Raw genomic sequence first — 12,873 nt, 5'->3', positions numbered from 1 at the left:
CTCACAAATCTTTCTGGGAGTTTCCCTTATCAAACACTGAACCTGAACAAAATTCTTCAAGTCTACTTTTGCAAAGAATATGAACAATCCCCATTTTTATTATTAAATGAGATTTAAAAGAAACAACCCTCACGTAATTTTCAATGTCATGTGCATAACCTTATGGTTTTTTTTTGCACACTGCCGGAGATACTAGCAGAAGCTAGTAGTTCCATCCAGTTTATCATTCATCAAAAATTGCAGACATGCTACAGTGGGACAAGTATAGTTAGGCCACCTAGTCATCTTCTCCACCGAGTATCAATAGCAAGAGGTGGATATTTTGGTGGGCTAATTCATAAATTTGAAATGAAAAAGGCCATATATCAATAGACAGACAGACAGACAGACAGACAGACAGACAGACAATTTTCCTAATATTTCCAACCATGCTCGTTGTTTTGAATTTTAAAAATTACAAAATTAACATGATAATCCCTTTATTGATTATCAAGAAATTATAGCATAGTTAAGAAATGTGTAGGATTCTCACAATGAATTGTTACTACCTGAAGGCAAAAAAGAGGTGCTTTTCTCAGAAACATTGGCCCCAGACAGACAGGCCAAAATAAAGCTGCTTCAGGTCACTTTGGAGGTATGCTGTTTAAATGATGCATGCATCCTAAGACTCCGAAAGCTTCACCAAAGCAACACTCCAATCCTTAGGACCTGCCATCTTGGCTCTACGTGTCTGAGGATGCATGGGAAATCTTTCTTCACACAAAGATTCCCCCAAGTCAAATCTTCACTGACTGATTTGGACTCTTAACTGCCACCCTCTGTTCCAACTTTATCAACCTCAAAGGACTGCCATGTGGATTATAAAATGGAGAGAACAATGTATGCCAGCTTGATCCCACTGGAGGAAAGTCAGATTATAAATGTAATAAAGAAATTAACTAATGGGGGAAATTAATCATCTGGAGTAACAATTACTGGCACAACAGTTTAATAAGCTAAATCGCCTGAGGGAACAGAGATTATCTTACTTCATCCTCATTTCCTTTCACTATCAATTGAACAGTCCTCCTATAATGAAATATAGTTCTTGTAGGAAACTCCATATCCAATCCAGCATGTCCAATAGTTGGGGGTGGTGGGAGTTATAGGTGATAAATAATAAAAATGAGAATTGTTTAAAGAAGAAAGAGACAGAGAGGATTTTTAATCTTAAAACTTGAGCATTGGACTGGCCAAATGGCCGTAATAAATTTATATATAAAAAACTTTAGCACTGGGGGGGTTTGAATGAAGATTTGGAAATACAATGTTTAATATAAAAATTCTGGAATAAATCATTATGGAATAAATTTTTTTAAACTTATTGCATCAGCTAGATAGAACAGAGCTGACAGGTTGCATCATATATATTCTCATTGGTCCTCTTTGATGAAGCTATTTCAGAAAATCCATAAATACAAACCCATTGATAGTACTATTTCCTTACTTCGAATACTCAAAGGGTCCACCTTGACTGAAAGTACAGACTGCAACTCTAGAAATTTCTGATAATAGGTATGTATATACTTATATGTATTATATATACAATTTAATTTTTTTAAATATGATTTAGAGGTGATGTATGCTTTGTCTCAATAGCACCACTACAATAAATATGCTTTTATTTATTTTATAATAGTCCCTGAAGAAGGACAATTGGTGGTTAGGGTGACCATCACACAGCACATGAGACTTTTTCGTCTTTCATTCATCTACAAGAATTACAGTCCAACATTTGGAGGTCTGTAGATTCCCCAATCCTGGCCTAAGTAATTGATTTCTGGTGTGTTGAGCTGCTTACAGGCTAACTGTCCACTCATTTATCTTACAGGCTAATTGTCCACTCATCCTAATAAGTCCTAATTGATTCCACATTTGACAGGGACAGTGAAGGCAAGGAATCCTCTCTCACACTGTCCACCCCAACTATACACATGTACACACAGAGAGATGAAACCAAGGTGATGGATAAAAGTAAATCCTCTTACCATATTTGTCTCCATCTTCTCCTTTGGCACTGATCCGTCTCCCTAGCACTTGAATATGTTTCCCACTTGTCCTACTGTACAGCTGATAGAGCCTGAGCTGCTTCCTGCTTACATCATCTCGTGCTCGCGTCTGGTTTTCCACATGTATCCGAAAATCCACATTTTCTTGAGCGACAAACATCTATTTATAAAAGGGGGAGGGAAGGAAACAAAAATAAATAAATAAAATAAGGCAATGTGAAGTCGAAGGCTTTCATGGCTGGCATCCATAGTTTTATGTGGGTTTTTAGGGCTATGTGGCCATGTTCTAAAAGAGTTTATTCCTGACGTTTCGCCAGCATCTGTGGCTGGCACATAACTCTGAAGATGCAGCCACAGATGCTGGTGAAATGTCAGAAATAAACTCTTCTAGAACATGGCCACATAGCTTGGAAAACCCACAAAAAACTAAGGCAACATTTTGAATTCAAGGCAGCACTATGTGTGTTTCAGTTTATTATGACTCAGCAGTTGGATAGACAGCTTGTAGCCTTTCCAGATGTTGTTTGCATCTCTCATCATCCCTCACCACTGGCTATGATACCTATGGCTGATGTGGTTTGCAGCCCAACACCTGGCAACTGCAGGACAGTTGTCAATTTTGAACAGATACACAGTAGCATATCAAGAATGAGTGCAATCAGAAGCAGGAAATCTGTCCCCAAGGTAGGATGCTCCCCATCCTGCCAAGGTTCTCCCACTCATCTCTACTTCCCAACCATCCAGAGTTCCAACCAGCCCCACCCATGTTGGCCATGGTATTTGTTAAAGAACACTCCTTTCTTCCAAGGTAATGTTCCTCTGAATAGCAGCTTCTAAAGAATCTAAAAAAGAGGAGCAATTGTATTCATGCATTCTTTTTCCCCCCTATAAAACTATTCCGAATGCCTCTTGAGGCACAGTCCAATTTGCATCTACTTAAAAGTCCTTATGGTTGCCAGATGAAATAAGGGAAAAGTCTCCTGGACCTTTAATGGTTGGATTGCAGCAGGTGAAGCCTGTGTGACAAACAACACCTATTAGAACTCCCATATCTGCACAACTATTAAGGTTGCCCCTTATTTATATCACCTGGAAATGCTTGAGGTAACCCCCTCTGACTCAAACAACAACAACCACAACAACAACATTTATTTATTTCTCACCTCTCCTCATGACTCAAGGTGCAATACAACATGTTAAAATATAAAATACAATTAAAAAATAAAACATATAGAAATATTCCCAGATAAATATATATGTCTGTATTCAGAAGAAAGATGCATTTACTTCAGTGGGGCATACGCCCAGGTAAATGCATATATACATGTCCAGTCAGAAGCAAGCTATGTTGACTTTAATAGAATTTACTCCCTCCTTCTCTCAGAAGGTATCCTTGTTGTACACTTCCCTCACTGACAAGATGCACAACAAAGGGAAAAATTGAGAGGATACCTATATGCATGCACACGGACACTGATTTTAGCACCAAAGCAGGAGGGAAACCTAAGTGCAATAGTGGATCTCCTTTGTCAGAATCACTCTCACACACATAAGCAAGGGAGAACAAGATGCTGCTTCTTCTGCATGATGGTTCCCACCAACTGTACATGCACATATCTGCCAGAAGATTGGCCAACAATTTTGGCTGGGGAATTAGAGGAGGCAGGACTTCATTAATGAGGCACAACTGTCATCAGTATCATTGCTGTGTGCCTTCAAGTTGTTTCCGACTTATGTCAAACCTAAGGCGAATCTATCACGGTTTTCTTGGCAAGATTTGTTCAGAGAGGGATAAGTTTGAGAGAAAAGGATTTGCCCAAGGTCACCCAGTGGGTTTCCATGGCTGACCATGAAACTGAACCCTGGGTCTCCAGAGTCCTAGCCCAGAACCCAAACCACTATACCATGCTGGCTCTCAGTCAGAACCATGGGAGAGGACAAAAAAGTGAGAGATTGCAGGATACGAAAGCACACTTCTCAAAAAAGCAACTGCATTTGGAACTGCAGTCGGCCCTCTGTATCCACAGATTCCAACATTCATGGCGTGAAAATATTTCCCCCAAAAAATTCCCAAAAGCAAACCTTGATTTTGCCATTTTATATAAGGTGCACAATTTTACTATGCCATTGTATATATTGGGACTTGACTATCCATGAATTTTGGTACCCTGGAACCAAACCCAAGCAGATACCAAGGATCCACTGCAACTTAAATTGTTACCATTAAAACACTAATGAATAGGTGCTGGAGAGAATAAATGATAATAAATGAAACTTTTATTTTTATCCCGCTTTTCTATGACAAGACAATCAAAGTGGCTCACAACACATTAAAATATCCACATTCAACATTATGTCCCAATCTCCCCCCCCCCCTTAAAACAGGATTAAACATGATACAATTAAAATTGGAGATTAAAATATCTATTAATAACACAATAAAAATATAACGAGGACAAAGCGGTGGGCTAATACATGATGTGAGGCAGAAATGATTACTAATGATTTCAGATATCTGCATCATGTGAATTGAGAATTTAAATCCAGGAACACCAGCATACCTTCAAGCACAGAGAGAGCATCAAGTTCACCCTGTGTGAATTCACGCACAGAGTAAGAGCATATTACAACGCAACCAAAGTCAAAGTCAAGTGTTTAGAGAAAGTGATACTAAGGCCCTGTACAAACTCGCCTTAAAGGCCAGTTTGGGAGCAGAGTTGGGGCATAGCATCAATATGACGCATGCCCCAGCTCTGCCCCCAGAGTGGCGTGATGTTGCATGACGCAGCGCCGAAGAAGCACTATAAAGCTGTAGCACCATGGCTATCACACCCTTTCCAGGGCACAAAAAGGGGCTGCTTTTTGTGGCTCCTTTTCATGTCCTGGAAAGACCAGATCAGGGCTGTGGCGTGTGGTTGCCATGGCCCCAATATGGCTGTAAAAGGCACGGCTGGAGATCACCCCTTAGGGGCTGTCTGCTCAGCCCCTAAGAGTACACATAGCTTTCTTGTTGAAGCTGATGAGACAGAATCCTTACTTTTATCAAATATTTGCTGAATCATTTACTTCCTTTTGTAAACTTATAAAATGTTTTATAAACATACAAATGTACCTTCTGAGTAGTAGGTTCATGATATATCTTTGCATAGATAAAAAATGCATAGCGCCTAAAAATCACACTTTACGACATTTGCAGTTTTCAGTTTTATCCCAGATTAAATTAATTAAAGAAAAATCAACACGGCAATTACTTGTGTTTCTTTATCAAATAGAATTAAAACCAATTTTGTTAAAATGTTTTTGAGTCACTGAAAGTCTCTGCAGCTCATTGATCCAAGCTAGAACCTGAAGTAATGAGTCACAACAGAGTGCTGTGGTGCAGGCTAAAAGTGTTTGAAGCAGCCAAAAGGTACCTGCAAAAGCTATTTTTTTGCTGGTAAACTTACTGAAACACATTTGGGGTGCTTGTTTCCAACAAATTTTAGACCACAGAAAACATCTTTCAGAAGAATTGTGGTCCCTAAGGAACGAAGTGGATGTACTTGCTCAAAATTCAATTCAACAGCAGATGCTACTGCAGTGATTATTACATGATTTTCATAGGACCATTGAGTTGAAAGGAGCCTTATAGGGTCCAACCTCCTGCTCAGTGCAGAAAATTTCCACTCTTGCCAATAAAATGAATATTATGACTTCAGAATATATTTTTTCCACTTGTTCACTTTTTTCACTGATCTTTTATGTTAAGATACACGGTTAGGGATCCACTTCTCTTCTTGAGCTTTGTTTTGTTTTGTAAATTGTTTTGGATCAGAAACCCCCCAAAAGGCCTCCTACCAAGATGCACACATTAGGAAAATCAGAAAATAAGCTTGGGTTGTACACTAGGTAGCCAGCCAGCTAACTGTCATGTGCACAGCAATGTTTCCACTTTCTAGTGCAGTTTTCATCCATTGCCACCAAGTACTGAAGAAAAAGATAAAGGCAACCACTAAGACTATGAGTATAGTGAGTACTTTCAAAGAGTATGAGGTATCCAAGGATAGCTATTTTCCCGATTAATTCAGGAAAGCTCTTTACTTTGCTCTTTAGCAATAAGGACCCATTTCTGCTCTATGCATCATAATCATTGCAGAATAAAACTTACTTCTCAATTGCAGGCAAATAAGCATGTTTCTTTATTGCTGGCTGGACAGAGAACACAACTGAAACTGAAGCCGAAAAGCAAAGCAAAGTCTAAGGGGTGGAGTCTGACTCTAAACCATGAAACCAAGTTCTAATTAACTCTTCAAGGATCATGTTAATGTACAGGCTGTTCTCCTCATGATCACCTAATTTAGAGTGATTGTAATTATGCAAAATCCAGCCACAGTCAGGGAAAGTCGACTGAGCAGACTTTTAAGGGTCTCTTACAGATGAACTTTTTGTTGCTGTGCACTCACCCTGCCACATTCACTAAATTTTTCCGAGTCCTATTCTTACACTGTTACTATTCTTAAAACTTGAAATAGAAGCTGTCATTCCCTGAACCCAAAAAGATAATCTTCCCAAATAAATAAATAGGGGAGTGAAACACAGATGTAGGGAGAGAGGTGATGCATGGTCCTATGAAAATGTAGGGAGAGGAGTGATGCACCCAGAGTACAAGGTTGACCCCTTCCAGAAAAGATTCTGTTACACCTGTGTGACTTATCTGACACTGAATTAGATATTTGCTCTTTAGTAATACACACCCATGAAAATCTTGACACACACACACACATACACAAAAGCACTATGCTACCTTAATATTTGTCTCAAGCAATACAACTTAGTAAAAATGTCTCTGGGTGTTTGAAACTGATGATATGGTCCAGATGCATAAAACCGTATCTATTTTATTCCTTCATTCTTTAACAGAGCTGTCTTCTTCACTCACAATCTTATCCATAACCACTTTAACGTGGATAATGCAAAATTGACAGGATGGTACAAACAAACCCACACACATACCTCTACCGGAGAAAATTTCTCATTTAGGAGTGGCATTTGGAATTAGAAGACAGATTTCAGTTTATTTTAAAAAGTATTTAACATGTTCAAAACACAATGATTTCCAGTATAGCTGCCAAGCACCAGATCCAGGCTGTAAAGCTAATATGGACAAAGTGTGGATTGAGATCCACTGGAAGGCTGGGTGATTTACGATAGACTGATGAGGGTTTCTCAGTTTTCAGATAAGGTTCTTGTTGTGTGCCTTCAGGTCGTTTCTGACTTATGGCAATCCAAATGGGTTTTCTTGGCAAGATTTGTTCAGAGGAAGCTTACTATTGCTACCCTCTGAGGTGAGGACATGTGACTTGCCCAAGGTTTCAGATAATAGCAACAATGCTGCAACCAATTGTTGTCACTTCTTAAACAGCCTTGCTGGATGGCAAAATTCATATTTGTACTCCAGCATGCTTGGAGGGGATCAGGGTTGAAAAGGCTGCCTTTGAGTCACAGCAGCCTTCTCCAACCAGAGGCTCTCCTAACAAATCGGACTTCATTGGCCATGCTGGCTGGGGATGAGTGGTATGTTGGTGTAATGTGTCTTTAAACAACAGAAAAATATTTTGATTGACAAGTGACAGTTGACTGGTGACAGCTGGGATATTGGGTTGGTTGAGAGTTATCATTGAAGCAGCAGTGTATGTGTGGACTAGGTTTGGAGCTGTGAAGCAGACTTTGAAACTGATTATAAATCAGAGAGGTGTGTGTGTATGCATGCTGTATTATCGTGTGTGTGTGTGTGTGTATTATAATTGAATATAAAAGCCTCCAGGAGCTTTGGATGAATTAACTGTCTATGATTGTTTCTTTTAATTGTGAAAAGTGGTCAGTGCACCAGCAATACCAGTAGATGGAGGGGTGTTGTTTTTATACTCTGCTGTGTACATTGTTTTTGGCTGTCGTTGGGTGATTTTTACCGAGACTGCACCAGGAGTTGGCCTTTCCCAAATATTATTACTGGCCGACATGATAATCCAATCCAATGAGGATTACCAGGTCCTACCAATGGTAAACCAACATGTTTGAGGACTACCATATCTGAGGACTTCTCCTTGTGAGAGAGGAAAAAGCTAAGCTACCCTAGCTAAGATGGTTAGTAAACCAACTCTGGAATTTCATGTGATATTTTTCAAACTCACAAAGAGATGCTGGAACGGTGTAACAGGTGGCTAAACCCAGGGATATAATTACAAGGGTCCTCCAATGTAATTTTCATTCAATCCCCAAATTTATTACATTGCAGTAACTTACTCTTCAGTTGAGTATTTAGCAAAACCTCATAGGCATCCAAAGGAAAGGAGCAGGGGAAGTTCCCAAGGGAATGGAAACACAGCAAGTATGAGTTCTAAGTGTGAATGATTTTCAACATCTCACACTCTTCATGGCAGAGGCAAGATATATATACAGTACATATATAGAGGGAGGACGATGCCGCATCCTGTCCACCTCTGGAACCTACATCCCTGCATGTTCAACCTAAATCTATCCTGAAAATTAGGTCCCCTGAGATGAATTCTGCTCTTTGTGAGAACCTAGAAATGTTGTTGCTGCTTCTTCCATGTTTTTGGACTATTCAAACTTTGCTAGCATGCTTCTCTCAACCCACACCCCTGGGTATCCTTTTCTTTAAACATACTCATTTCCTTCAAGCACACTAAAAGGTCTTCCACACCCTTATCTTCTTTGCCTATCCTCTGAATTCATTCCAGTGCTCCTCCATCCACCATGAGTGGAGCTACAAATAAGGGACAAAATGAGGACATTGCCTACCCCAAATAATTCTGCCCCATCTCCAGAATGGAATTTTTCTTCAGTTCCCAAATTTCTAACATTGCAGGAACTTAAAACTTCAACAACTGAGCAATTTGTTCACCCATCCAGAAAAACGGGGCAGGCAAAGTGACCAAGGGAATGTGAATACACCAAATACAAGAGTTGTAGCTTTGAATTATTTTCAATTTCCCACTCTTTGTAATGACAGAAATTTGGAGGGCTGAGAGAAAATTTCATTGTGTGGCAGAATTTTTATTTGGAGGATCAATTCCTTCAAATAGCATGCGTACACCCCATAGCATTGGAACTACTCAGGCATAATTCGAAGCAAAGCAGCTTCTCTTCCCATGGTCTTCCCTCTGTGGTGAGATGGGCTGTACTTTGATTTAAAGCAGTGATGAGCAAGTGAAAAGGTGCCAGGGACATTTTCCTCCCCTGCACCTCCTCCCTGAAGAGCTGCACCAGTGCACCCAATGCAACTGGCAGGGATGTCAGGTTACTTCCAATTTAATTTTCAGACACTTTACATGGTTTTTGTGGGGGGTTTTACAGGGTGTATGGATCTTGGAGAGCATGAGAGCCAAACCACAGCATTTAAAGTCATATTGGGTATCTGAGAGCTTTGGGAAACTTCATGGGTCACAAATTGGACCCACAAGGACTGCATGCAGACCATATTTTCCTTAACTCTGATTTGAATAATAGTAATTATTTCTAAGATTGCACCTATATATATATATATATATATATATATATATATATATTGGCATAGACAAATTTTATGCAAATCTATGTCATCGGTCATTTTTTTCAGCGATGCATTTCCTCCTTGGGGGCACTCCATAAGTGGCTATCCTAGCTTATGCAGATGCTTCTGATTATAATCAGTGTTTGTTATCACACATACACACACACACACACACACACACATACACCCATCCAGTCTTACATGAAAGGTAAGCTATAAATGCTTTCAATAAATACCCAGGAATGTAAATAAATACATAACACCCACCCTCCCATGTTAGGCATTTACAAGATTGCCGTGCCTTTACCAAAATGATTTTAAATGCAAGTATATTGACGACTTTTGGAAGTCTCTGTGCTTTCAAAGCAAATTTATTTGCCAAAATTAAACATTCCTCTTTTTAGGGTCGTTTTTATTGATTTAAAAAGACAAACAAAAGCAAGTCCCTTTGATATACTGAAAGCTGTTTTTACCTTTCAGCCACTGAGCCAACCTCATAGCAATTATTTCCTTCATGTCTTTTCAAACATATAAAATTATCTTGGTAAAATCAACACGAATTATTGTAAGATGTCTCTTTCCCAGGTCTGGAAGTAAGGCTAATCACTATTTTGTTTCCATGGTTTTGGCAAATGTCCACTTTGTCAATTAGAAAATTTGTGAGGCCACCTCCAGAGTGGTATTTCTTTTAAGGGTGGGCTGAAATGTAACACACCATTATTGGCTGACATTTCCTTTCCCAATCTTGCCTGCAAAACCCTTTTTCAACCAAGCCATTTGGCTGGGGCTTTATAGCTAGGAGCATTGACAGAGGCAGATGTATCATCATTGAATAACGGACCTCTCTTTTTCTTTTCTTTTTCTTTTCTTTTTCTTTTCTTTTTCTTTTCTCCTTTTTTTGTAAGTCCTGGTGTATCAAATGTCCCTTGATATCAGATGCAGTTTGGTTCCAGAAGCCCCCATGGATACCAAAATCCATGGATGTTCATGTCCCACTGAATACAGTAGTGTAGTAAAATGCTATCCCTGATATAAAGTTGCAAAACCAAGGGGTTTTTTTTGTTGTTGTTTTTGTTGCTCTGTGTGTGTGTGTGTGCGCACGCGCGCATGTGTTTACAAGCTACGTATGGTTGAATCCATGGATAAGGAATCCAGGGATATGGAAGGGGGACTTTGCATGGAAACTGCTTCAGAACAGAAGAGAGCACCAAAAAACAAGATATAAAGCAACCACTATTGAAATCACTACAGTATTAATCTGTTATATATTTATCTGTTACTTTCTGTGGTGTGCAAGACCACCACTTTTTGACACCATAGATGGTAAATAGTCATTTATCAATGAAGTACCGTGTATGAAACATGCACTGACAGTCCCAGGTTCAGTCCTGCACATCTGTACTCGTTACATGCTTTCATAGGCAAGAAACGCTTCTCCCAATAACAAATACATTTCTATACCGCTTATCAGTGCACTTAAGCACTCCCTAAGCGGTTTACAAAGTGTAAGCTAATTGGCCACAACAATCTGGGTACTCATTTTAGCGACCTCTTCGGAAGGATGCAAGCTTGAGTCAAGCTTAAGCGCCCTTGGCTGGGATTGAACTCGCAACCTTATGGTTTGTGAGTGAGTGGCTGCAGTACAGGCATTTAACCACTGCGCCACCAGAGCTCCCAGTCAGTGCACAATATTTGGAGGGACAGATCAATTAGATGCTGCCTTATACTGAAGCAGACCATTGATCCATGTAGCCCAGTATTGTCAACTGGTACACTTATCGCACTACACTTTAACTACCATAGCAATATCCTGTTGAATGTTGGACTTTGTAGTTTAATGTGGTCCAGGAGCTAAGAATCCCAAGTGTTCCTCCTGAAACTGCAAATCCCAGGATTCCATAAGATGTTGCCATGGCACCTAAAGTGGAATATAGAACCATAACAGTATAGTGTGATAGAGGGCCAAGGCTGACAGCAACTCTTTTGCTTTCACTTAATATTTTTTTTCTTAGCCAAACCTGGGAATGATGGAGTGCTTAGGATCTTCTACAACAAAGCAGGTGCTATCTATGCTATACATATATTTTTGCTGGCATGAGCCAAAAAGCAACTCCCTTTGAATATCAGCAACAGTAATCTGGTATGCTGACTCCTAGTATTTCATCCATCCTTCTGTAGACTCTCCTAACAAGGGCAGTGAGGACATTGGAAAGAGTGCTACTGTCTCTGCATGGCATACTAGATAACTAGGCTCAGCTTTCCCAAGTCAATGCGCCTTCTGTTAAAATGCCAAACCTCAGCCCTGACCTTTACAGGCTGCTTGGGACTTCAATGTGCAGTGTCATCCAACTTAACAATTTCTCATCTCTTTTGATGGTCTCTGAATCTATTTGGAGCCAGCAACGAATCTAATTTGAGTTGCCTTGCTACATAATTGATTGGAGTGCTTTTGGGTAAGTGAAATTCAATGATGTTCCCTTGAAAAGTCTTTGTTAATGCAGTTCTAAGTAAAAAGCACTTAGGGGATGAAGCTGAAATTGAACAGGAAGGAGAGGTTGACGATTGGGTCAAAACTCTCTCCAGCTGCCAGGATTCAGAAATATGAGATGGGACAGAAGCAAAAGGGCACTCTGGAATACAGGAGAATGTGATGGATCCCAGTAAAAGTTGGAACAACATCCAAAATAGTGATGTCATTCCAGTACTTGCTGTACTTTATCACATTGGACCAAGAGCATAGTTGGAAGTGCCAGCAACTTAAGTAACACAACAAATTCACTCAGTCTTCTTTCCTTAAGCCACAAATATAACCAAAGCCATTTACTTGATATTGGAAGAAAAGCACTAATGTCCCCAAGGACATATAACAGCATATTGATATTTAGTTTTCTTTCTTTCAACCATCCCCCTTGTCTTTTCTAAAATTGTGGTCCCAATGAGATGCATTGGCACTCTTTCCACTGTTCCCCATGAATATTCACTCCATTCAATATCATAAATTAGTTCAGTAACACAAAGTCCTGAAAACTATAACAGGATTGTGTGACTGCATAAACCTTAACATTTAGTGTGTTCTCTAAAGTTCAACAAGTTGCATATAAGTGTTTGACTTTGAGAGGGAGCACTACACCAACTATCAAACACCATTCAGACATTGCAACCTCTCTTTTCCATAATGTGGAGCTGAAATTTTGGTTTCTAAATATTTTTTACCAGATTACACCAAATACATTCAGCATCAGGAATGAAAAATTTGGGACTGGGCCTATTGAC

General features: G+C 39.6%; 1 protein-coding gene across 2 annotated transcripts in view; it reads right to left on the bottom strand.

Moving 5' to 3' along the window:
- FGF18 (fibroblast growth factor 18) overlaps positions 1–12,873 on the bottom strand; it is a 650,869-nt gene that overhangs the window by 70,980 nt on the left and 567,016 nt on the right. Inside the window, exons 1-2 of one of the 2 annotated variants that reach the window (XM_042465608.1) lie at positions 6,196–6,283; positions 2,028–2,208 (exon numbers count right to left, since the gene is read on the bottom strand). In XM_042465608.1, the coding sequence (XP_042321542.1) occupies positions 2,028–2,208 (181 nt within the window). In that variant the 5' untranslated portion in view covers positions 6,196–6,283. Of the gene's footprint in view, positions 1–2,027; positions 2,209–6,195; positions 6,284–12,873 lie in introns of those variants that run through there. The other variant, XM_042465526.1, reaches the window with a different exon arrangement.

This window comes from Sceloporus undulatus, chromosome 1, assembly GCF_019175285.1.
Source record: "Sceloporus undulatus isolate JIND9_A2432 ecotype Alabama chromosome 1, SceUnd_v1.1, whole genome shotgun sequence".
Classification (NCBI taxonomy): Eukaryota; Metazoa; Chordata; class Lepidosauria; order Squamata; family Phrynosomatidae; genus Sceloporus; species Sceloporus undulatus.
The sequence above is the reverse complement of the archived record's forward strand: the minus strand, read 5'-3'. Positions and strand labels throughout refer to the sequence as shown.